Source organism: Sinocyclocheilus rhinocerous, unplaced genomic scaffold (assembly GCF_001515625.1).
Source record: "Sinocyclocheilus rhinocerous isolate Xijiao unplaced genomic scaffold, SAMN03320098_v1.1 scaffold1744, whole genome shotgun sequence".
NCBI lineage: Eukaryota > Metazoa > Chordata > Actinopteri > Cypriniformes > Cyprinidae > Sinocyclocheilus > Sinocyclocheilus rhinocerous.
Window position 1 is genome coordinate 33425 of NW_015638946.1, and position 27482 is coordinate 60906.

General features: G+C 37.5%; 2 protein-coding genes across 2 annotated transcripts; both read right to left on the minus strand.

The window, feature by feature from the left end:
- Positions 1-3658: 3658 nt before the first annotated feature.
- Positions 3659-6256, minus strand: LOC107750228 (ubiquitin carboxyl-terminal hydrolase CYLD-like). The gene is made up of 4 exons (XM_016565512.1): positions 6152-6256; positions 5856-5974; positions 5417-5633; positions 3659-5267 (listed from the first exon to the last, which is right to left on the minus strand). The coding sequence occupies exons 1-4, from the start codon at positions 6234-6236 to the stop codon at positions 5083-5085; spliced, it is 606 nt and encodes a 201-aa protein (XP_016420998.1). The 5' UTR covers positions 6237-6256; the 3' UTR covers positions 3659-5082.
- A 2236-nt stretch (positions 6257-8492) lies between these two features.
- LOC107750229 (ubiquitin carboxyl-terminal hydrolase CYLD-like) lies at positions 8493-27094 on the minus strand. Its single transcript, XM_016565513.1, has 15 exons — positions 26732-27094; positions 22895-23525; positions 22303-22599; positions 20145-20250; positions 19011-19103; positions 18072-18188; positions 14285-14426; positions 13967-14089; positions 13722-13813; positions 12149-12215; positions 11897-12029; positions 10997-11105; positions 10701-10819; positions 10262-10478; positions 8493-10112 (listed from the first exon to the last, which is right to left on the minus strand). Exons 2-15 carry the CDS (start codon positions 23384-23386, stop codon positions 9928-9930), a joined length of 2292 nt encoding a protein of 763 aa, XP_016420999.1. The 5' UTR covers positions 23387-23525; positions 26732-27094; the 3' UTR covers positions 8493-9927.
- Positions 27095-27482: the final 388 nt, after the last annotated feature.

Sequence of the window (27482 nt, forward strand, 5' to 3'; positions counted from 1 at the left end):
CATTTACTCTCACTCTCTCACCGTGGATGTTTTCCCTTGGGAACGTGAGAAGAAACAGCTCAAGGAGTGAATTTCAACTAACTAGCAGTATAGGTAAAGAATTAGACGGGGTGAATCAGAAAACAACTGTCAAATCACAGCCAGTGTTTGTATATTTCCATTCTGAGTGCACAGATTATAGACATGTGCACTCACTATGGAAAACAAGACATAGGCAAAACTGAAGGCCTGACCTAATACAATGAGTTTTGTCAACCTGTGAGAGATGCGTAATTACACACAGTATTCTTGAGTCTCTTTTCATTCATTTTCAACATAAGACTCTTCTTTATCTTTGTGTCAAGAAGCCAGAAGCTTCAAATCACTATTGCTATACACTCAAACATATTTTTGGCTTAACTTAAATTTAAATGTGGACATTCCACAATGTTGGAAATGAGATTTCTTCACATGGAATTATAATAAACTCAACTCAACTCAAATATTTTGTATCAAGCTAAATTGAGTGTGAAGTGTCAAAGCAGCTCAAAAAAATAGCTAGCAATAGCAATAAGCTAGCAATAGCACACACAAGCAAACATGCTAAAAAGTTATTATCTGCACAGTTATTGACTATTCATGTCAACATATTTCCACTAAAATCTCAGTATTATGCGAGTTTGTGGTATAGCATTCTCCCATAGCAAATTATAGTAGTAGTAAATTCTCATGTTTCTATTAACTATCACAGAGCTGTTGAATGCTTGATTCTGATTGGTTGATTGGTTCTAAGGTGTGCCGTAAATCCACAGCTATGAAGCAGTTTCAGGTCTGTCAACTGCATTACAGTTTTATATCACTTTGCTAAACTATTTAATTTATTTTATTTAAGGTCCTTACAATGTACAAGAACTGAACACGACAAAAGACACTGACCAAGTTTTGTAATTAGAAACAGAGACTTGGTATGAGAAAATCTAACAAATGTCTTGGGAAAAAAATTTTAGCAATGTCTTAAATTGTCGTAACCATGTTATAATTCACTCTGGTCCATTGAATTACTGAAAAAAATAAACACCTAAGTGAAACGAAGTGAACCCTCATTAATTATTTTTTTAGATATGAAATTATAGTAAACATAACTTCTTAATAATGAATTCCAGAGGTTTTAAATTCTTGCTTTGTCCTGTTGTGGGACACTTAAGATCTAATTTTGTGCATAATTTTCTCACATCCATACACTGAACTGCACCAAAATTGGCAGTGGAAAGGTGGAAGCGCTTGTTTATGGAGTCCAATTTCTCATTGAGCAAAGCTATGCATACCACAGTCACAAGCTAGCATTCTCAACCCAAGCACAAGTGCCACTTTTCAGCATTATGGCAACCACGGGCTTCACCCTTTTTCATCTTGCTCGAAAACACATAAAATAGAACTTCATTTCAACATTTACTTTGCCCATCGAGTATCATGCAAAGCACGCTGGGAACCATAAATCCTCTAGCCATTCAAACATAAACAGATTAAGTACATTTCTATTTTACAAATTTATGTGAATTGCACAGTGAAATTAAGCTGATGTTCAAGAACTGTGTTCCATTAGCTTTTTAAGTAAATTGAACAAGAGGCAAAAATAATTTTTTTGAGTGTACAGTGCATGGACTATCCATCCACATAGAGAAAGCACACACAAAACTAATCCTTACATTCCTGAACTCTCATAGGGAGACACTGAGGTAAACCTCTGACAACAGCAGATCTTATGTTTATCAGAATCAAAGTCGACAGAGAAGGAATCCATTTGCTTTTATTTGACATTCACCCCCCAACCCCCCAACCTCCCAACCTATACTCTAATGGTGAGAATGGCAATACTGTTCTCCATCTGGTTAGGTAGCGCCAACGCAGGCTAAATTAGCACGTGGCACACAGCAGGCATATGCCACAGCGTTAAGCTACATTAGAGCATTGTGTGCCAGCTGTTGTGATGACAAATACTAGCACGACAATCGTGCAGTTCACAGGCTTGAAGTGTACAAGACGACAAGGCTAAGAGGCAGTGGTGCTTTTTACTGAAAGTGGAGTATTTTTTATTTTGGGGGGGGAGAAACATGATTTGGTAACACTATACAAAAAGGTTTTATTTGTTAACATTAGTTAGAAAAAGATTTTTTAAGAAAAAGCTAGTAAATTTCACAAATAATAAATAAAAATAAAAAAACACACAAGTAAAACTTTTGAAGTAGAAACATTGAAATAGTATTTTCTTGCAAATGTACTCCAATAATCAGTTTTATTTAGAACTTCGAAAAAAGTTTGCTTACAGTGCATGGACTAACAATATACAATACTTATACAACATTTATTAATCTTCATTATTGTTAATCTTAATATTTCCTAATATATTTTTTAATATTTGTATTAAGTAACATTACCAAAGGTTAATACAAGTTGCAAGCATATTTTGCTCATTGTTAGTTAATGTTAGATAACGCATTAATTAATGTTAGCAAATGAGACTCTATTGTAAAGTGTCACCTATGATTTATGAAGCACTAACAGACCTATTACGAGTATCAAACTGTACAGTGGACAATCAAAGATTTGGGAAATTTTGTTAGCACTTTATTTTAATGTGTCCTTCTTAAACATTACTTGTATTTATTATAGTAGTGAGAGCAAATTATTTATTATTACTAGCAACTAACAATAAACCAAATCCTAAACCTAAAGGCACAATATTACTCAGAACTTAGTTTACGTATGCGTTTTTTAGGTTTTTTTTTTTTGTATTTGTCGAAGCATTTCCTATCAAAATGCTTGCTACGGATGCGAAAACGCAGAAAATCGAACCTGGTCCGAATTTTTTTTATGATGGACGAAAGCTTCAGAGGCAGTGTGTAAACGTGATTGACAACGTGAGGTCGCATATTTTTTAACTTGCGAAAAATTCGGACGAAAATTTCGTACTCAGTGTGCAAAGACCGTAACAATGAAACATTAAAATATAGTGTGATTTATATCGCTACATCTACTGGTACAACTTAACATGTAATGGCTGTGACCATATGAGGTCATCAGGGGTGGAGACTTGATGTGGCATGTGTGTGTGTGTGTGCGCGTCTGTGTCTCCAGCTGCTGAGCCTTCACTACAGATCAGCCCCATCTGTCCAGCTTGTGTTTGCGTGTGTTTGCGTCCGAGACCACATCATGCCCTGGTCGTGACACCATGTTAATGAGATCCACACAGTTGACAGGTGAAAGCAGCACCGCTGGCAGTTGACAAATCCCCATACAAACACTCACAGACTTATGAAAACACTTAAGGCAACGGACATCCAAACACACCTCGCCCGTCTGCCTGCTGAAGACCGTCTACAAACACACACACTCAGACACGTGGCAGATGAAAACACTGCTGGCATCAAAGCACAAACGCTGCACACATCTCAGTGACATGCAAAGACAGAGATTCTCACAGCTTGGTGGCACATATGTCAACTTTTCAAGGTAAATATTCACTTCACACACACACACACACACACACACAAACTGCACCCCTTCTTCTTCACTCCTTCTTCACTTCTATTTAAAAAACACACATTTTAACAAACAATCCCAAATGAGCAAATCAAAAGCAGTGCAGCCATTACCACAAAAGCTGTTTTCAAAATGGCATTTTAATTTAGTTAACATTTAAGAGAACAGCACAGAGATAATAACGTCCACCTGGCTTCATTTTACACAAGTACACTAGTCGTCATTCTTTCTCCCATTACAGCCGCTCATGGAGAATCTCTCCAATAGTGTACGGTTACATCAGCAGAGATTAAAAAACAATCCCAATGCATGTTTCTTTCCATAACCTTTCAGTTTAAACCAGGCCATGTAAACAATCCGATAACCCATAGCAAAAATGTGCACAGTACATCAATCCAGTATCTCGATGAACAGTGTTACCGCAAATTAGCCAACAGCACTGCAGTTTAGCGTGAAACAGCTTCTGCCCATTCAGCCTCCGCCGTGAACACTCAAACCAGAGCATGTCATATACAAACAGGAACTGGAATCAGTTCTTTATAACAGTAACATGTCCTTGACTGCAAAACAGTAACTTTTGGAATTTCACATCATCATAATATTTGCACAAATTGACTCGTATCTGTAAGAAGTAATTTACCACTAATTTATGATTTTGAGAGCATGGCCTGGGAAGCTGCTAGTATTTTTTTTGCAATATTTAAAATAATATTTCCACATTTATAAAAACCAAATCATAATAAAATGAAATAATTCCTATTTTAACAAGAAAAGGCTCAATTATATTATTCTTCATGTCAAAAAAAACAAAAAAAGTGTGCTTAATCATCTCATTCTTCTGTCTTGATCTGGGACCAGTGCATGGCAGTCAAGGGCTCTGCTGTATGTGAACACACCTGACAAAGACTTCACAGCAAAATATAAAGGCAAAAACAGGGACTACACACAGTGCATCTGAACTATAATTAATGCTGGACGCTGCAGTGCATTAAGATGGGTTAATGACGAATGGAAGAATTCAGACAGAAGGGAAACATCCTGTTTTGGTCATTCATCCAAGGCTTCATTTACAGGGTTAGAATGTGTTGTTGTTTGGAGGGGTCAGTTCTGGCGGTAGGTGGCGAATGTGAAGCCATCAGGTGAGTGAGCGTCTGCGAAACACCTGAGGGCTGGAAAGATTGCGAATTCTCTCCGTGCAAAACACCGCTCGGAACACTCAAGAGTTTGAGCTTAGCCCAAGACGGCACAGATCAGAGAAAACAACAACGACACTTCAACAAACACACAAACACATATGCTCTCACACAGTGCAAATATGCTTTTTCGTTCATTCTCTTGATCTCTCCTTCGCTCTCATGACTGTATTTACCCTGCAGTATGTACAGAGAGATGCAGAACAGAGGATGAGGCAACCGGACGTGGGAGTGCATTTTCCTGGGCACTTTTTTCCTCCTCATTCTCTCTTCACCACAGCCCCTTTTCCTCTGTTCCCTCGTTCCCTCATCTCTCTCCTTCTCGGCCATTCCCTTTCCTACCTTTCCATCCTTCTTTATTCCTCCTTCTCTATTTATAGAGGCTCATGGTGGGACTCTGGTACATGCACATATAGGCGTCACAGAGAAGTCTGCGTGCATAGCCCTGGATGTTCTTGGGGTCCAGTGCGTGGAGTTCCTCCGGGGTCATCTTCAGGTAGGCCCCTACTTCAGGGCATGGGGAAACCTGTGGGATGTTAAACCCGTTCTGACCGCCTACCACCAAAAACAGAGAAAAAAATATGACAATTCAGTAAAAGTACAGTGAGTCAATTTATTCAATAAAACTCAAAAGGTGAGAGTTGTATTAAAATGATATTAGATAGATTATATTGAAATTATATCAGATAGAAAGTCGTCTGTACCGTCGCGGTCAGCCATACTATCGAAGAATAGCCAGGCCGAGTCTGCAGATCCATATTTGACAAAGGCAACATAGTGGCTCGTCTCAATGCAGAGCACGGCAAACAGCTCCATCTGCTGGTGAGGGTAAGATCCCTGTCTCCAAACCGACTCCTGCAGCTCTTTAGGTATAGATAACTTAACATATCGATGAGACTTACGCCGTGGGTGTAGATGTACCTAAAGGTCCAGGAAATTAACACATATGCGAGGACAGATATATAGAACAAAAACATGTACATTCACGTATATTTAAGCACAGAAAGGAACTGCTATAGTCAAGCGTGTTTGAGCATTATTCATTTGGAAAAGTTTCCATCTAGTGGATATGAAAGGTACTGCAGACAAAGATAATTGAATTTTCTTAGGGCTAGAAGAACATGTTTGTGTCTTGTGTCCTACCTGTGTATTGCACTTTTCGCAGAACTGCTTGATCTTTCCTGGTGTGATGTCACAATCTTCATAGCACTCTCTGCATTCGTAAAGAGCTAAGCCACCGCAAATTCGACATTCTCTAGGAGCTGACAAAAACATTAGTTGTATCATTTTCCTTTAAACACAGAAAACATAGAGCACAGCCAGAATGATGCATATTACATGATATTAGTTCTTTATCTCAAACACAGATATATTATTTTGGTATGTGGAATGGTATTCTAATAACAGCACAAATCAAATCAGTTATTGAACTGACTCACTGTCATCTAATAGATCTGTGATGTCAAGCTCCAGAGAAGGGAAGATCTTATTAAACATCTTAAAGTCCTTCCCAAAGCGAGGCATCTGAATTATAAGGCAAGAAGGGGCCTGGACAGAAACAAACAGACAAGAACATGACAGTGCCCTTCATTTGTCCTTACACCACACCAACAAACATATTTGGATGTGGAAATTCTCATCTAAATGCATCTTAATTCTCTTTTAATTTTGTTTTTCTATGTGCTTCAGCAAGGATACATTCAATTCATCAGAATTGACAGTAAAGACATTTAAGATGTTCCAAAAGGTTTCTATTTCAAATAAATGTAGTTATTTTAAACTTCCTATTCAATGAATCTAAATTACAATTTCACAGTATTACGGTTTTTACTGTATTCTGGATCAAAAAAATGCAACCTTGGTGGGCATAAGAGACGTCTTTCAAAAAGACTAAACAAATCTTACTTACTGACCCCAAATAAATACATTAAAAAAACATTAAGGTTACACTTTATTTCGATAGTCCACTTTAGACATTCTATTAACTATAAGTAACTTTGTAACTACATGTCAACTACATGTCAACTAATTCTCATTAATTTGCAACTACATGTCTACTAACTCTCAGAGTAGACTGTTAGGGTAGGTTTAGGGTTAGTAGAATAAGTTGACAAAGAAAGTGTTAGAAGATATTAAGCAGACAGTCTACTAATACTCTACTAACTGCTAGTTGACATGTAGTTGCAAAGTTACTTACTGTTAATAGAATGTCTAAAGTGGACTATCAAAATAAAGTGTTACCCAAAAAGGTTTTATTTGTTAACATTAGTTAGAAAAAGATTTTTTAAGAAAAAGCTAGTAAATTTCACAAATAATAAATAAAAATAAAAAAACACACAAGTAAAACTTTTGAAGTAGAAACATTGAAATAGTATTTTCTTGCAAATGTACTCCAATAATCAGTTTTATTTAGAACTTCGAAAAAAGTTTGCTTACAGTGCATGGACTAACAATATACAATACTTATACAACATTTATTAATCTTCATTATTGTTAATCTTAATATTTCCTAATATATTTTTTAATATTTGTATTAAGTAACATTACCAAAGGTTAATACAAGTTGCAAGCATATTTTGCTCATTGTTAGTTAATGTTAGATAACGCATTAATTAATGTTAGCAAATGAGACTCTATTGTAAAGTGTCACCTATGATTTATGAAGCACTAACAGACCTATTACGAGTATCAAACTGTACAGTGGACAATCAAAGATTTGGGAAATTTTGTTAGCACTTTATTTTAATGTGTCCTTCTTAAACATTACTTGTATTTATTATAGTAGTGAGAGCAAATTATTTATTATTACTAGCAACTAACAATAAACCAAATCCTAAACCTAAAGGCACAATATTACTCAGAACTTAGTTTACGTATGCGTTTTTTAGGTTTTTTTTTTTTGTATTTGTCGAAGCATTTCCTATCAAAATGCTTGCTACGGATGCGAAAACGCAGAAAATCGAACCTGGTCCGAATTTTTTTTATGATGGACGAAAGCTTCAGAGGCAGTGTGTAAACGTGATTGACAACGTGAGGTCGCATATTTTTTAACTTGCGAAAAATTCGGACGAAAATTTCGTACTCAGTGTGCAAAGACCGTAACAATGAAACATTAAAATATAGTGTGATTTATATCGCTACATCTACTGGTACAACTTAACATGTAATGGCTGTGACCATATGAGGTCATCAGGGGTGGAGACTTGATGTGGCATGTGTGTGTGTGTGTGCGCGTCTGTGTCTCCAGCTGCTGAGCCTTCACTACAGATCAGCCCCATCTGTCCAGCTTGTGTTTGCGTGTGTTTGCGTCCGAGACCACATCATGCCCTGGTCGTGACACCATGTTAATGAGATCCACACAGTTGACAGGTGAAAGCAGCACCGCTGGCAGTTGACAAATCCCCATACAAACACTCACAGACTTATGAAAACACTTAACGCAACGGACATCCAAACACACCTCGCCCGTCTGCCTGCTGAAGACCGTCTACAAACACACACACTCAGACACGTGGCAGATGAAAACACTGCTGGCATCAAAGCACAAACGCTGCACACATCTCAGTGACATGCAAAGACAGAGATTCTCACAGCTTGGTGGCACATATGTCAACTTTTCAAGGTAAATATTCACTTCACACACACACACACACACACACACAAACTGCACCCCTTCTTCTTCACTCCTTCTTCACTTCTATTTAAAAAACACACATTTTAACAAACAATCCCAAATGACCAAATCAAAAGCAGTGCAGCCATTACCACAAAAGCTGTGTTCAAAATGGCATTTTAATTTAGTTAACATTTAAGAGAACAGCACAGAGATAATAACGTCCACCTGGCTTCATTTTACACAAGTACACTAGTCGTCATTCTTTCTCCCATTACAGCCGCTCATGGAGAATCTCTCCAATAGTGTACGGTTACATCAGCAGAGATTAAAAAACAATCCCAATGCATGTTTCTTTCCATAACCTTTCAGTTTAAACCAGGCCATGTAAACAATCCGATAACCCATAGCAAAAATGTGCACAGTACATCAATCCAGTATCTCGATGAACAGTGTTACCGCAAATTAGCCAACAGCACTGCAGTTTAGCGTGAAACAGCTTCTGCCCATTCAGCCTCCGCCGTGAACACTCAAACCAGAGCATGTCATATACAAACAGGAACTGGAATCAGTTCTTTATAACAGTAACATGTCCTTGACTGCAAAACAGTAACTTTTGGAATTTCACATCATCATAATATTTGCACAAATTGACTCGTATCTGTAAGAAGTAATTTACCACTAATTTATGATTTTGAGAGCATGGCCTGGGAAGCTGCTAGTATTTTTTTTGCAATATTTAAAATAATATTTCCACATTTATAAAAACCAAATCATAATAAAATGAAATAATTCCTATTTTAACAAGAAAAGGCTCAATTATATTATTCTTCATGTCAAAAAAAACAAAAAAAGTGTGCTTAATCATCTCATTCTTCTGTCTTGATCTGGGACCAGTGCATGGCAGTCAAGGGCTCTGCTGTATGTGAACACACCTGACAAAGACTTCACAGCAAAATATAAAGGCAAAAACAGGGACTACACACAGTGCATCTGAACTATAATTAATGCTGGATGCTGCAGTGCATTAAGATGGGTTAATGACGAATGGAAGAATTCAGACAGAAGGGAAACATCCTGTTTTGGTCATTCATCCAAGGCTTCATTTACAGGGTTAGAATGTGTTGTTGTTTGGAGGGGTCAGTTCTGGCGGTAGGTGGCGAATGTGAAGCCATCAGGTGAGTGAGCGTCTGCGAAACACCTGAGGGCTGGAAAGATTGCGAATTCTCTCCGTGCAAAACACCGCTCGGAACACTCAAGAGTTTGAGCTTAGCCCAAGACGGCACAGATCAGAGAAAACAACAACGACACTTCAACAAACACACAAACACATATGCTCTCACACAGTGCAAATATGCTTTTTCGTTCATTCTCTTGATCTCTCCTTCGCTCTCATGACTGTATTTACCCTGCAGTATGTACAGAGAGATGCAGAACAGAGGATGAGGCAACCGGACGTGGGAGTGCATTTTCCTGGGCACTTTTTTCCTCCTCATTCTCTCTTCACCACAGCCCCTTTTCCTCTGTTCCCTCGTTCCCTCATCTCTCTCCTTCTCGGCCATTCCCTTTCCTACCTTTCCATCCTTCTTCATTTCTCCCTCTCTATTTATAGAGGCTCATGGTGGGACTCTGGTACATGCACATATAGGCGTCACAGAGAAGTCTGCGTGCATAGCCCTGGATGTTCTTGGGGTCCAGTGCGTGGAGTTCCTCTGGGGTCATCTTCAGGTAGGCCCCTACTTCAGGGCATGGGGACACCTGTGGGATGTTAAACCCGTTCTGACCGCCTACCACCAAAAACAGAGAAAAAAATATGACAATTCAGTAAAAGTACAGTGAGTCAATTTATTCAATAAAACTCAAAAGGTGAGAGTTGTATTAAAATGATATTAGATAGATTATATTGAAATTATATCAGATAGAAAGTCGTCTGTACCGTCGCGGTCAGCCATACTATCGAAGAATAGCCAGGCCGAGTCTGCAGATCCATATTTGACAAAGGCAACATAGTGGCTCGTCTCAATGCAGAGCACGGCAAACAGCTCCATCTGCTGGTGAGGGTAAGATCCCTGTCTCCAAACCGACTCCTGCAGCTCTTTAGGTATAGATAACTTAACATATCGATGAGACTTACGCCGTGGGTGTAGATGTACCTAAAGGTCCAGGAAATTAACACATATGCGAGGACAGATATATAGAACAAAAACATGTACATTCACGTATATTTAAGCACAGAAAGGAACTGCTATAGTCAAGCGTGTTTGAGCATTATTCATTTGGAAAAGTTTCCATCTAGTGGATATGAAAGGTACTGCAGACAAAGATAATTGAATTTTCTTAGCGCTAGAAGAACATGTTTGTGTCTTGTGTCCTACCTGTGTATTGCACTTTTCGCAGAACTGCTTGATCTTTCCTGGTGTGATGTCACAATCTTCATAGCACTCTCTGCATTCGTAAAGAGCTAAGCCACCGCAAATTCGACATTCTCTAGGAGCTGACAAAAACATTAGTTGTATCATTTTCCTTTAAACACAGAAAACATAGAGCACAGCCAGAATGATGCATATTACATGATATTAGTTCTTTATCTCAAACACAGATATATTATTTTGGTATGTGGAATGGTATTCTAATAACAGCACAAATCAAATCAGTTATTGAACTGACTCACTGTCATCTAATAGATCTGTGATGTCAAGCTCCAGAGAAGGGAAGATCTTATTAAACATCTTAAAGTCCTTCCCAAAGCGAGGCATCTGAATTATAAGGCAAGAAGGGGCCTGGACAGAAACAAACAGACAAGAACATGACAGTGCCCTTCATTTGTCCTTACACCACACCAACAAACATATTTGGATGTGGAAATTCTCATCTAAATGCATCTTAATTCTCTTTTAATTTTGTTTTTCTATGTGCTTCAGCAAGGATACATTCAATTCATCAGAATTGACAGTAAAGACATTTAAGATGTTCCAAAAGGTTTCTATTTCAAATAAATGTAGTTATTTTAAACTTCCTATTCAATGAATCTAAATTACAATTTCACAGTATTACGGTTTTTACTGTATTCTGGATCAAAAAAATGCAACCTTGGTGGGCATAAGAGACGTCTTTCAAAAAGACTAAACAAATCTTACTTACTGACCCCAAATAAATACATTAAAAAAACATTAAGGTTACACTTTATTTCGATAGTCCACTTTAGACATTCTATTAACTATAAGTAACTTTGTAACTACATGTCAACTACATGTCAACTAATTCTCATTAATTTGCAACTACATGTCTACTAACTCTCAGAGTAGACTGTTAGGGTAGGTTTAGGGTTAGTAGAATAAGTTGACAAAGAAAGTGTTAGAAGATATTAAGCAGACAGTGTACTAATACTCTACTAACTGCTAGTTGACATGTAGTTGCAAAGTTACTTACTGTTAACAGAATGTCTAAAGTGGACTATCGAAATAAAGTGTTACCAACATTAAAAATATTTTTGTTTTGTTTTTTCACAGAAAAATAAAATAATATGTTGTAAAGAACAATAAATCATTCAGAGCATACCCTGTGTACATACCTCTGCAAATTTGAGATCACTGTTGATGAAGGACCACTCCAGAAGTTGCTGGCTGGTTGGCACCAACACTTTATCTTTCTTATCCATAAAGATTTGATAGAAGTAACAGTCCTGAACCTTCTGTCCTGCAGACCTGCAAATAATAAAATCATGTTTTTACCAAGACAAAAAACACAACTTTTTAATAACAGCTTTGTGGCGTTCCCAAGAATGCTGATTCTAGCATGGATTTGAAGGGTGTCAGAGACGCACCGAAGTTTGAGAAGAGGATCAACTCTCAGGATGTGATGAAAAAGGATGTTGAGGAACTCCTCAGGATCTAAACAGAAAGAGAACGCCTTACTATGTCACTCAACACAGAAGCTTTGATATACTGGAACACATTTAGATATTTGAACTATAGCAATCAATCAATTACAATTCATCTCACAATTCTTTGTAGTTCAAATGTAGATCATCTTGAAAGTGTTTTTTTTATATAATAACGTTTTTTTGGTGTTGAATGTACAGTACCTACTTACGAGGTCCCACTTTATATTAGGTGTCTTTAACTAGTATGTACTTATGGCACAAAAAAAAAGTTTTTGTACCATGTATTTTTGATACATGTAAGGTTAGGGACATTTCATGGCATGGGTTAAAGGTGGGTTAATAGTGTAATTACAGTGTAATTAACAGTGTAATACATCCAGTTTATTATTATTATAAGTACAAGGTAAAAACATGTATGCACATAATAAGTGCAGCTTATCAAGTTATTAATTTAAATGTTAGTACACAGAAGTTAAAGAAACTATAAATAATGTGCTTATAAATAAGTACAATACAATAAATAAAGTGGGGCCATATTATGATAACAGTTACACTGTATTTCAAGGTGTCCTTGTTACAGTGTAATTATACATTTAAGTACTGAGTAATATTAATAAACTACATGTACTTACTATATGGTTAGGGTTTGGCTTAGGGTTGCTTGCATGTAATTATTCATAATTTATTGTTATTATAATAGTAAGTACATGTAACGTGCAACAAGGACACCTTAAAATAAAGTGTTACCATGATAACTTTGACTAACGTAATATAAATTTACAGTAAATATTTAGCATTTAATACATTTTTGGCACTCTAGATTTTTTTGAACAATTCAATTTTGAGTGCAATAAATTAAGAGCCTTATTATAAAAGTATAAAGTGTATAACTTTAACAATGTATTCTTCTTTTATTAAGAATGGAATGTTCTCTGTGTCATATCAGGGCCGTGTGTGATAACTTTATAAAAGCACAAAGTGGACATAATAGGTGCCACCTGTGTTTCAGTATGGTTGCACAATGTTCCCTAAAACAGCAGGATGTACTCAAGATAAAAGATCCTTAAAAGCTTCTATGAAGTAATTGAAAAAAGAAAAAAATATCACTCCCAAACTACTTGGTATCATAATGACAGTTTTTGAGGAGATGGCGTGTTCTATTAGCGTGTTCTCAAAAATTTAAGAACTAGAGATCACATAATAGCATTACAACAGGTCTGACATAATTATATTTCTGTCATACTGTGTAGCTGAAAACATTACTTCTTAATATTTTGAAAAAAAGAGTAGTGTTTTCCAACAATACAATACAGTATAAACATTTCCAGTAAAAATCAAACTGGTGCACCTCTAATAATGAATACTCCAACCATTTGTGTTGTTCCTCAATATTACAAACACTCAACATGAAAATATCTCAAAAGCTGAATAAAACAAGTGCCTAAGAGCTTCTGCTTGCATTTCTAGAGGGCAGTATTTCTTTATCAATGCATTTCTTTGAGACTTTTCTGACCTTTCTCTTCTGAAGTGAATCCTGACGCTGCCTCCACTTTCTCCAATATCCTCCTAAGTTTCATGATTTTAGTGGCACACACGTAGCCATGTCTAACAAATTCACACACAGATTAATATAAGGTCACAAGCAGGTCTGTCACAGAGAATGAGTAAAAGGGAATATTTGGATGAATACTTAAATGTAGAATTTTTACAAGTTCTATGAGCCAAATAATATGCAGTAATAAACTGTATGCCACTCACATTCGTAGTGGGTTGACTATTTCTGTGCGTAGTAAGTCTTGTGTCTCTTTGTAATATTCTACATCAGTTTTAGATCTTGGCCTCAGGAGCACCGTATCCAACACAGAACTAAAGGAGAAAAGACTGACACGCAGAAAGAGACAGAAGAATACATATTTACAAATTTAACATTAAGAAATTATCTTTTAAGCAAATTCATTGCAGTAGTGTCAAGCAAATGTAATGTGTAATGTGTAAAGTAATTCCTACTTTTAACTCTCAGTGTAGATATCATCGAGATACAGAGAAATTAAACACTTTGTGTGCGTGTATGCTCACCAGAACAGAGTAGAGTCCAGATAGCAGGAGTTGTAATGTCCTTGTATTCCCTTCTTTTTCCCCACCATCACCTCTAAACCGTAATTTTCTGTCCGAGGAGGAGTGTTCTCATTAACTACTTCGCTTAGGTAACCCCCAAAAGCTGCAGAAAAAAAATACTGATCAGTCATATCGATTAATTATAATGTGAGCTTCAGTGTTGACTGACATCAACACGTTAAGATCTACTGTAGGATCTACAGTGCAAATGTTAATTAATACTACACAAAACAAACTTCGACTATCAGTTTATAAAAATATAAAAGATGAAAACACATGCTATTTTCAACATATAGCCACAAGAGTTGTTTATTGTACAAGTTAACATAATACTAGTACGACAGAATCACTTCCTATTCTCATCTCAGCAAAATTTAAGTCAAACTGCGCTGTCATGGTGACATGCTCATGCATCATTTTCAAAAAGATACCAGAAAAAGACATGACATCAGTAAAGCAGTTTATATGGAGCTAACTGCACCTACATGTCTGTAATGCACTTACATACATACAAAGGAATTGAGAAAACTAAAAAACAAAAACAAATACTGGAATGTGGGTCATTTACTTCCACTTTTATGCCAACAGTATTTTTCCCTTGTCCGTGTTTCACTCCAGCTCATGTACAGTCTATGTGATGTAAATTTTGTCAGAACAATCTGCTGTTGTCTGCACACACTGTCCATGTGCAGCCCGATTTTTTTATTTTTTTTGCGTGGAGCTCAAATCACATCATCAGTATGTACTAGTGATCTCAGCACTCAAAGCACTTTGCACAAGCAGAACGCATCTATCCACGTTCAGGGTCAACAGAGTATACTTTTACAGGCTTGTGCTTTCAATTATGCACTAGACAGAGCAGAACACAGAAAATGAAGTATACCCAGGGCTTTAGTGTGTTAATGTACATGCAATTTTTGCTCCTAAAAAAGTCACTATATAGAGTCACTTTTTTTTTTTTTAGATAAATCAAAATTATGCTGCAAATGCTGTTTATAAAGCTTGTATAGCACTGGACATTAAGATTACATATCCCTGAATCTGGTTTACTGTAAGCCATCATAATCATAAGCATAGGAACATGGACTCTGACAATTAAAGTGTATTTCTTACCTATGGAGTTGCATCGTTCTATGGGGTTGGGTGAATGATGTAAGGATGGGAATCGTGAGTCAGGCCTGCAGCACTTCAGTTTGACAAACAGAGCTTTCTTTGGTGGACACGTAAAATAACGAATCCCTTTAAACGTTCCATCAGTGCAGCCCACACACTCCTCCTCCTAAACACGCACAAAAGAAACACATAACAGTTATAACAGAGCAAATTTCTTTCAATGTTTTTGAAAGACGTCTCTTATGCTTAAAGATCCATTTATTTGATCAAAAATATAGTAAAAACAGTAATATTGTTATTTATATATATATATAAATATAAATATAAATAACACTAGGCTATCGCCACCAATAGCCTAGTGGTTAGTGCGCCGACATATAGCACAACTGTGCTCACACCGACCCGAGTTCGATTCCCGTCTCAAGGTCCTTTGCGGATCCCGCCCCCATTCTCCACCCAATACTTTCCTGTCTGCTCTCAACTGTCCTATCTAAAAAAAAAGGCATAAAAGCCCCCAGAAGATTTACATTTATATACTGCTATACTGCCGTTCAAAAGTTTGGGGTTCTTTTTAAATGTTTTTTAAAAGGCTGCATTTATTTGATCAAAAATACAGTAAAACTGCAATATTGTCAAAATATTATTACAATTTAAGATAACAGTTTTCTAGTGTCACATGATCCTTCAGAAATAAGTATAATGCTGATATGGTGCTCAAATAACATTTCTTAATATATGTTGAACGTGTGTAAAATATCCATTTTAAATTACATTTATCCAATTCCAGCATTATTTGATGAATAGAAAGTTCAAAGTGTGTGTGTGTGTGTGTGTGTGCGGCGCGCGCACGTTTTTGTGATTTATGAGGACACAATTTGTATAATAACATGGGTATGACATAGGTATTACAACGAGAAGGTGATTTATGAGGACATTTTGAGGTTCCCCATATTTCAAAAGGCTTATTAATCATTCAGAATGAGTTTTTTTGAAAATCTAAAAATGCAGAAAGTTTCCTGTAAGGGGTAGGTTTAGGTGTAGGGCGATAGAAAATACGGTTTGTACAGTATAAAAACCATTACGCCTATGGAATGTCCCCACAATTCACCAAAACAAACCTGTGTGTGTGTATGCATGCACAATCACTTTTGATCAATTTAATGCATCCTTGCTGACAGAAAAAAAAAATCTTGCTGACTCAAACTTTTGAACAGTAGTGTATACTAAAAAAATTTTTTAAAAAAAAGGCCAAAATATGATGTCCTTTCAAAGCTGATTAGCTCTGGCTATTTCTCCTCACTGAAGCACACACCAACACATGAAATATGAAGATATTGGAGAACCACTGGGCTACAGAAAAAAAAGTCACCACTGGAAGAATGACAGTCTGGTGAAAGAGAATGAAAGCAGCACACACCACAAACACAATATAAACCCCTTAACCAATCACAGACCGCCCCTGGAACATTCTCCAACAGTGCACGTTAGTAAAGAGTGACATGAAATATGAAATAATTACACAGATGAAAGCAATGTTTAAGGAATACAATATCCCAATGTGTTTAATGCCAAATACAAAATTCAGACACACAATTACACAATGGATGAGTGGAGATAAATCAAATATCGATGTATATTTATGTATGATTTGTGAAATGTATGAATTTCACAAATCATACATAAAACTGGCCATAAATACTAAACATTATATGTGATGCAAATTAATGAAAAGTTTTAAATAAAAGTTTTCTAAAAAAAGAAAAAAAATAGAAAATAACTGACCTAAGTAAATACATTTATCATTTATTCATTCTCATTTATTTCTTATTGCCTTATAGCTACATTTAATTGAAAGCTGAATCTGAAATGCAAACACAAATTACTGTAGCACAGAACATTCAGAATGACACCTGAGATTTTCTGATCAATGATGTCATGCTATGAGGTCACGTGCCATTCATGTCACAGTGAACCGGATTCCCAATAAAAGATCTCAGCAGCAAGTTGCCTTTTCAAATCACCACTGATGCATTCAAAGGCATTGATTAACATGTGACTTTTTCTTTCCAAGACTAGTAAAGGTAACTAAAGTTGATTGTGGTCTAATTTTAGGCTGAATATTAGCAGAAAGGCACCGTGCTGTTAAGATGTTTATTATTAGAGTTTCCCAGTCTGTCCATCTGTATTGATTATTGATTACCTTCATCTATGTACCATGTGCTTTTGGCTTTGGACTGAGCAGGGTGATCAACCGAGCTGCCATTTAGCGTATAATAAAACTCAGACTTGCTCCTGCTGCCAGGCTGCAGGCCTAACCCTGAATAACAGTCACGATAGGAAGATAGGAAAATAGGAAGACAGTAAACAGTGTGTGTGTGTGTGTGTGTGTGTGTGTGTGTGTGTGTGAGTGAGTGAGTGAGAGAGTGAGTGAGCAGCAAGTTGCCTTTTCAAATCACCACTGATGCATTCAAAGGCATTGATTAACATGTGACTTTTTCTTTCCAAGACTAGTAAAGGTAACTAAAGTTGATTGTGGTCTAATTTTAGGCTGAATATTAGCAGAAAGGCACCGTGCTGTTAAGATGTTTATTATTAGAGTTTCCCAGTCTGTCCATCTGTATTGATTATTGATTACCTTCATCTATGTACCATGTGCTTTTGGCTTTGGACTGAGCAGGGTGATCAACCGAGCTGCCATTTAGCGTATAATAAAACTCAGACTTGCTCCTGCTGCCAGGCTGCAGGCCTAACCCTGAATAACAGTCACGATAGGAAGATAGGAAAATAGGAAGACAGTAAACAGTGTGTGTGTGTGTGTGTGTGTGTGTGTGTGTGTGTGTGAGTGAGTGAGAGAGAGAGAGAGAGAGAGAGAGAGAGAGAGAGAGACAGGGGCATAGGAAAAGGGAATACATGTGGGATTACATGTTCAACAACTCATTTGTGTGTGCATTCTAGCCGAAATCACATGTCTGGTGAAGATTTCACATGATCCATCAGAACAGAATTTAGGACAAATTTTAAAATTTAAGCAAAAGAGCAGCAAGTTACATTAGAGCCAGTAAGAGCAAGAGACAGAGTGAGAGAGAGAGTGCTTCTTCCTTAAAGGATGTACATCAGTACTTAAAAATTATGGTTTTGTTTCTTTCTTTCTTTCTTTTGTTTTTTAAACAGAAAAAAATCTTTCGAAATAGCAGTTTTCAAAACCACAAACTTTCTGAAAGTAAAGTAAATTGTATTAGCTTTGAAAGCAACATCAGCCTAATATACCTGATGCTGTCTAATCTGTTAGTGGTAATCAAACAAAAGGAGAAAAATCACTAATTTCTCTTGACTGAAAAACATTGACTGTTTAATTTTTTTAATAATTACTTGAGATCTTTTTACTCACATTGGTTAGAGTAGTCTTTGCACTGGTTTTGAAATAGTGAAATTCCATTGGTATCTAAATGTTGGTGTTGTAAAATTATTTCCAGCAAAAAAATAACTATATAATGAAATGAAATTACTCATATATAAGAGTTTGCTCATATCGCCAACCACTATTAACTGTATAAATATATAACAGGAATAATACCTTTGCTCTTTGGTTTGCTCTGGCTGCCAGGTTTGTCACTGCCGCCCCTGCAGGCAAATACTTTGGGCAGCCTCTGATCCTGCATGGAGTATTCTGCAAACAAATAAAGACAGACAAGTTTCAATACAAGCAAATAGCTCGCCTAAAAAAAAAAAAATCACAAAATTCTCATATTGTTCAAAATCCACAAGATCCTTATATGGGCCAAAGGAGATTTTTTTTCTTTTAAACTTAAATTTAGATTTTCAAGGTTATTGTATTCTATGGATTTGACCAATAACATTAACACTTTATAAATCTGATCTTTTGGTGCGAGTTCCAAATAAAAAGAACAAAATGTAATTTTTTTTTTTTTAAATAGGTACTATTTTATAATTATGAAATATATAAAACATTTTTGGGTAAAACTTTTAACAAATATTACCTGATACATACGTTTACTGTTATACAAAATACTAACACTTTGACATAAGCTTTTGGTAATATCACATACAGCATCACACAAAGCAGCAGGTTACACTCTGATGACTGCATTTACAGATCCCTTTAGTTTCAAAGATAAACTAAGGAAGAGCGGTAGCTTTAAGACATTAACCAAGACAAGATGTTTTTCCCACACACATAAACATGCACACAAACAAACAAATCAATAAATAGAGGGAACAAAGAGAGCTCCACACACTCCGCTCACAAAAAACAAGGCCTTTAGACAAAGAGCTTCTGTTTCCTGTGTGTTAACATGACTCACACACACACACACACACATACACACTAGAGCCCTTTGCTTTCTGACAACAAATATTTAGCCTACACCCTGATTTGAAGTCTAAAACACACACAGAAATATCAACAATCCATAAACACTCGACAGAAAAGCAATTTATTTACTTTTTTTTTTTTAAATAAACTGCATATACATTTTAATAAATGCAATGAATGTATTGTTTTGTAAATTCTAAATTTAAATTCATTTATATTTTATAAAACGTTACGTTTTAACTTTTGTAACGACCAAGTTACTTCTTGTACTTTGAATCTGAGGTGCTCAAACTAGCAGTAAGCAAACTCAAAGCCAGAATAAAATCTAATACCCTCATCTGAAAGAATACAGAAATATGAAGTGAGAGCCCTTACCTGGCATCACATCACAGATGGGGACGAGACGGGTGTGTTCAAGACTAGCAAAATTACACAGCTGTTTGCCGTCGATGATCCCATCCCAGTCTCCAATGGGATTGTCCTGAGGGCGAGAGGTACAGCACCCTATTACGGCACCTGACCTAGATCATCTCATAAACGTTCGCATCTACAACACTGTAATTTTCATCTCAAAATAAACACGTGCCAAACAACGGTTGGCCTGTCTCTATCTCCTAATGGAAATCTTCATCTGCGTTCTTGTTCAGACCCAGACAGGACCCGTCTCACTAACTGAGAGCTGTAATTCTCTAATGGCTACACTACACAACCTACACTATCATCAGAACGACTGATGTCTCTGGACTCGAAACCCACACCCTTTACATACCAGATCTCTACTGTTATGTTTTAATCTAGATTTCGAATGTATAGCCTTTTCCTAGGTACTATTTTATGCATGTTCAAACAAATAAAGCCAAACTCATCAAATCTTCTTAGTGTATATTAAATTGCAGTTATAATAATAATACATGCATTAACTTACTAAATAGACTCAAATATATTTTAAGTCTAATCTATACAATCTATTACTCAAAAGACCTAGAGCAAAATAATGTAATGTACTGTCCTGAAAAATAAGTCAAACTCTTCAAAACCTAAACCTTTTCACATCTACACTATTTAGATGTCAGTGATAGCAAGTCCAGCTGAGCTCTGCTGAGAGAGCAGTGACAGCTTAACAGAAGAGAGAGAAACAAAGGGTGAAAAGACGAGAACAGTGGAATGGCGTGTGTTGGTTGTGTGAGCATTTGGCTGCATGCCATTATGGTGGTCACACAGAGAAAACTGAGCTGTCTCTACATCTCTCCTTCAATCTATCCCTCCTCGCTGACATCTGTCTCACTGGAGGTGAACATCCAATCTATTTTGACATACACTACCATTCAAAAGTTTGTGGTCGGAAAGATGTTTTAATGTTTTTAATGTCTGCGTATATAAAAGTAATATTGTGAAATATTATTAACATTTAACCATTTTCTATTGTAATCCATTTTAAAATGTAATTTATTCCTGTGATGACAGCTGAATTTTCAGCAGCCATTACTCTGCATTACACTCTTCAGTGTCACATGATCCTTCAGAAATCATTCTAGTATACTGATTTGGTGCTCAAAAATAGTTTACCCCCCCGGGATTCTTTGATGAATTCAAAAGAACAGCATTTATTTTAGAAATCGTTCATAAGATTATAAATGTCATTATAAATGTAATATGCCCATTCTAAATAGAAGTAATATTTCTTTTAAAAATCTTAATGACCCTAAACATTTGAATGGTAGCGTATTTTAAAGAGATGCACAATATATCGGTCCCTTCACTTAAAGTTAATGTTTAAAAACACTCATAATTTAATAACACTGTTAAATGTAATTTTTATCAAATCTCAAAAATATGTTATTTAGACAAAATGACAGAGAATTAAAGGGTTAGTTCACCTAAAAATGAAAATTCTGTCATTAATTACTCATACTCATGTCGTTCCAAACCCGTAAGACCTTCGTTCGTTCATCATTGGAACACAAATTAAGATATTTTTGATGAAATCCGAGAGCTTTCTGACCCTGCATAGACCGCAACGGAACTGCCATGTTCAAGGCCCAGAAACATAGTAAGGACATCCTTAAAATAGTCCATGTAGCATCAATGGTTCAACCTTAATTTTATGAAGCTACAATAGTAGACTGAATCGTGAATGGCAACGGAGACTGACCAATAACAGAAGAAATCATTGAATAAAGTTGTTCTTTTCATTTTCTTTGCTTGCAAAAAATATTCTCGTAGGTTCAACCACTGATGTCACATGGGCTATTTTAACAATGTCCTTACTACCTTTCTGGGCCTTGAATGTGGTAGATGCCTTGCTAAGTTGAACGAAGGTCTTACCTCATCAGCCAGAATTTGTATATCGTGCATCCTCGATAATTTCTTAATAATAAACTTAATCATCAACTTGAATAGCACTTTCTAAAATATCTGACCTTCATGACCAAATATATTGCTTCATGAAAATTGTAATATTAAACATACAGAGCATGCAACTGTAACTTGCAGCTAAAAACAGCTATTCACCACCACCGTCTAATTAATTTACCATATCAACACCAACGTAGTATCCAAGACTCTCATTGCCAGGCAGTAAGTCACAGAAAATAACAGTGCCCCGTTCTGGGCCATCCCGTGTCTGCACCAACACTCGAGAGTTGATCTCCAGTGGCGGTCCTTCGCCTTCCACTTCCGGGTCATTATCCTGTAGCGTCACACGTTCCACCTCATCTTCCCAGAGCTCAAGTTTATCCAGTGCAACAAAGACACCGCATTCATCTTCACAACGAAACAGCTGCTGACCCTGATAAGAGCCCTCGGTGAAACCTTGACCCCGGCCCTCCTCCTGAAAGACAGAGGAGAAAAGGACATTACATTCACCAACACAGACATCAGAACTCTCATAAATAACATCACGCATGTGCCATATAAACAAAAGACATTGTTGACGTGTGATGGTAGGTTTGAGACTAGCCTTAACCCACACTAGCAGCCTACAGGCTTAAATTATGTTCGTCCAAATCTCCCAGCTCAGCCCCGGAGACAAATGCAGCTTTGTTCTGTAATGATCACACGCTCAAGGACCATGTGAACCCAAAACCAGACGAACAACGTCAAACAAGACAAACAGTGTTGCTCACCAGCAATTCAACACCAAACCAGACACCACTCAGCGCTCGGTCGGGCAGCAAAGCTCCTTTAAAGCGGACCACACCTGGAAGAGGCTCGTCGCCAGACCTCAGCTGTACTCGAACTTTTGATCCGCAGTTGATGTCGCGGGCCCTGTCCAGACGCGCTCTGTCGCACAGCAGGCTGTAACGCTCTTCACAGTTGGTGATGGGGAACAGCAGCTCCGCCAGCTTCTCCTCAAGCTCCATAACGTCCCATTCATCCACGCTCACCACCACATTGGTCTGGTCCAGGATGCGTAGGCTGCACTTACCCTTGCTGGGTGGGATTGTGCGACCCAGGCTGTTGCGTTCCTGGCAGGCCTGGCCAAGGCTGCCGCGTGGAATGCGCAGAGTCTTCTGACCCGGCTTTTCCACAGTGCACTCCTTCACCACAATGTAGAAGTGCCAGTCGTCCCGGAAACTGCCTGCTGGCTTTTCCTGGCTCCATAGCGCAGAGCTCATGGCTGCATAGCAGGAGAGGGTTGAAGATGACAGGAACACACGTCAAAGGTCAGTGGGTTGTCAGGGGTCAGTGGGAATAGGAAGAGGAAGCTTTCATGACCTTTTCAATGGGATGGATGGACAGAATGGACAAAAAGAGCTGGAAAAAGAGAGACAGGGAATAATTAAAAAACAGAGAGAGTATAAAGGTTTAAGAACAAAGTTAGTCTAGTTTTTGTTTGTCTAGTGTCTTTTAGCTCATGATTTTGTCACAGCCGGCAACAGAGAAAACCTGAGTCACAATATGGTGAAAATTGTAGGGGGTCGCAATATACCGGTATTGAGGCAAACTGTGATATTTAAAAAAAATATATATATATATTGGTATGAAAATAATTCTACATATTGTAGTTATCTAGTGCCAGTAACTATCCGGTTGACACTCCAACATAATAGGTGCACATATAGGTGCACTGCACATATGTTCTGGTTGACACCCATCATTACATAAAAAAGACAGTGTATAGCTCCTACTGCTGCACAAAATCATGTCAAAGGGGATGACAGACAAAAGCAAGACACTCTAACCCGTACCCAAAAAAGTTAACTTGCCAGTGTGGGAGATTTTTGGGATTCTGATTTTTTTTTTAAAAAGACAGGGTGTCAAGGCTCCAATATACTTCAAGCGAAACCGAAGAACTAACTGGTGTGATGTCATTTCTTACAAAATCAGGCCAAAATGAAGTTTCATTGGGGAATTCGAAACAGCTTGCCAAAGGAAACTTTCTGGAAAAGTTTACTCCAGCTGGTATACATCTTCAAACTACCACTGGTCTGTGGCAATTATGTAGTAGGTAGGTGTGTTTGGGGCTCTGCCTTCTTTGACATAGAAATCGTCTCCGTTTTTTCTGTTCAGTCCGTCAAGGTCAGAAGCGTGTAAAAACATGAAAACACAGAAGAGATGCTTTATATCGAACATTGTAATTCTATCTGAGGGCAATACAGACACTGTTTTTTCATGTTTAATACTGTAAAGCTGCTTGCTTTAAAGCAATCTATTGTGTAAAGTGCTTCCAGCTGAATTTTTCAAACTTCTTTTTACCCCTAAGCGAAGAAGGAAAAAAGAAGTTCACAGTGAGTATATCGTGGCCTTTAGACACCCCAGTCGGCAGGATGAGCCGATCATCAGTAAGATCTTTTTGTGCGCTTTTGTACAGTTATGGTAACAAACAATGCTCATATTTTGAGTGCGATTCATTGGCCAATTTGACTGATAGTATTTTTTTTTTGTTCATGCAAGATTCAATAAAATTCGAATAAGTTATTGATATACAATGACGACAAACCGTTACGTAGATTTTATCTTTTTCCATTCAAGGGGATAAATAGGAGCTGTACTTGCATGGCTGGAAATAGCTGTCTGGGGGTGTTACAATTATGGCTGCCGAGTGAACTGACTAGCCCCAATGTGTTGCCACCTAAAATTACCAGCTCTGACCAATCCTTCCTGCTCCCCTCCAGGGAACTATCAGTGACCCACTAGCATTTGCCATATTATTACCATAATTAGCAACTGCAGGGCCATGGCTGGGAACATTGTGCAAGGATGCATACAAACTCGACTACTGCAGATATGCCTAAACGTCACATGAGGTTAATAAATATAAGAACGTCTCAGTATCAAAAATGCTGTCAACACCTATCAGAATAGCACTGTTAAATACTGTGTCATCAATTTTTTGAATAAAATAAAGCAAATAAAAACATATAATTTATTCAAATGAATGAAATGAACTGTGTAAAATGGAACACACACATTCAGAGCACGCTGAATGCGGTTCTGTTCTTAACTAACACAAAGTTGTCCTAAACAGCAATGCATGAGTGAAGTGATCTGAATGGAAACACCATGGCGTCAGACAGACTGCTACACTGAGAGCTGTCTGTTTCAACCTCTTATACACCACAAGACTTAAGCATTAACATTCTACCTACACCCCACCTCTGCTGTTTTTTTCCCCATCAAACTTTTTAAGAACAATGCGACACATCATATTTTAAAACAGTGAATCTTAGTTTACCCAAAAATTTCAATTCTGTCATTATTTATTCACCCTCAAATAATTCCAAACTGTAACAAAAATATTTGTAAAACACAAAAAAAAGTATTTTGAAGATGTCTCTGTGTTTTTGTGCATACAATGAAAGGTATGGATAACGTACAGTTTTTCAGCATCTTTTAAATATCTTCTTTTGTATTCTATGGAAGAAAGTAAGTCATGCAGTTTTGGCACGACGTGGGGTTTAGTAAATGATGAAAGAACTTAATTTATGGGTGAACTATTCCTTTAAGCAACATCACATGGCAGCCACTGACTAGGTTAAATTACATACTTCATCAATGACCACGACACTACAATAACCAGCCGAACACACTTGTATCAACACACAGACTATGTGGCTGTTTGGTTTTTCCCCAGCAGCAGGGGAATTCATGCAGCAAATTAAATCTCACTCAGAGCTTCCTGTATGCACAATAATGGTGCACAAATGCCACTACTGCATAATGACTAATATCGAGGATACAAGACGAGACAGAGAAGGCTTTACTGCATGACCTTTTACTGATATTGCACGTCATCTCCAGTCTGAAATGTAAGAAAAATCCAGCAGTTCAGGTCATCTGGCAGTGATTTGGGCCATCCTAAAAAGGCCAACACGGTTTTGAAAAACATAACTCTTCATCTTATCCATTGTCTGCCATGCTGGTAAATATTAGGAATCTGGGCAAACATGTCAAAGGGTTTCAAGTCAAGCAAAGCGTACTTGATTTCTGGCCGAAAGGATCAAGGAGGTCAATAATACCTGGACAAAGCAATCTGTTAGCATTCCCATACATCTCAATGGCACTTGTTCACCTCTTATTTTAAGTCAATCATCTGAGCTGTGAAGTGCATGATGTGTAAAACAGCCACACCCACCTGTAATACCAATACATTAGCAATATGAACAGGCTTTTAGAAGTGCAATTACTTAATTCATTACGTAATACATCAATGTAAACATCACATCAGCGTTATGCACTTTCTCTAGACAGTGACTGACTGCTGGGTGAAGACGATGGACAGGCCTTACACTAAATGACAATGATCAGGTACAGGATGCAAACTAACAGCTTCCTATTTAGCTGTTATTCCTAGTTCTAGAGCTCGGTTTAGATATAATGTCATCACTGGATAACGCTGTGTTGTCATGTATAATCAGTGGATCCTGTTACAGTAACAGATCGAAAGCTGATCATGTATCAGAGTCAGACTCTAGAGGTAAACAGGTGACATCAGCACGAGCCGATCAGACTGCTCTTACCTGACGTTTAAATATCCCGGTATTCTCCCGTCTGTCTTCGATGGCATTTGGAAAAAGATTATTCCAGTGAAGCTTTCGTGGCGCTGCTAGTGATGATGGTGTTTATGTGACATTGTCGGATGGGCTTAGCTGAAGCCAGCGCTGGCTACACTCCGCATTACTACCGGTTAATGGAGGGGCAGCCGTCTACTCCGTGCACTTTAAAACCGCTGGAAAAAAATCTCCGCGAGACTTTGAGGGAAACAAGAAAAAATCCGGTAATATTGGTCGAGCCGAGGCCGTTGTTTCATTTGAAACAGAAATAATACTCACTCACAGTGAGTATATTCACTCGCAGTATTATTTACAGTGTGTGAATGTGTATCTGACGGCTCAACCAAACCTGCTACAGTAGTGGAGAGAAACTTGCTCTCCTATTGGCCGATGAGTGACAGCTACAGCTTGCATTGGTCATTTCGGATGTCTTTTATTTCGCCCCGCCTCTTGGGGTTTTCCAGTGATTTGGCAGAGGAGTTTAAAGGGGTCCTATTATGCTCTTTTACGAAGTCTTGATTTTGTTTTGGGGGTGTACTAGAACAGGCTCTCATACTAGGTTGCTTGAAAAACACATTATTTTTCACATATTTTACATTATTACAACACCTCTCTCCCCAGTCTGGCATGAACGGCTCGAATAGCTCCTGTATCAAATGAAGGACCGCCTTCTGAAATACGAAATGTGCTGTGATTGGTTAGCTGGGCCAGTGTGTGT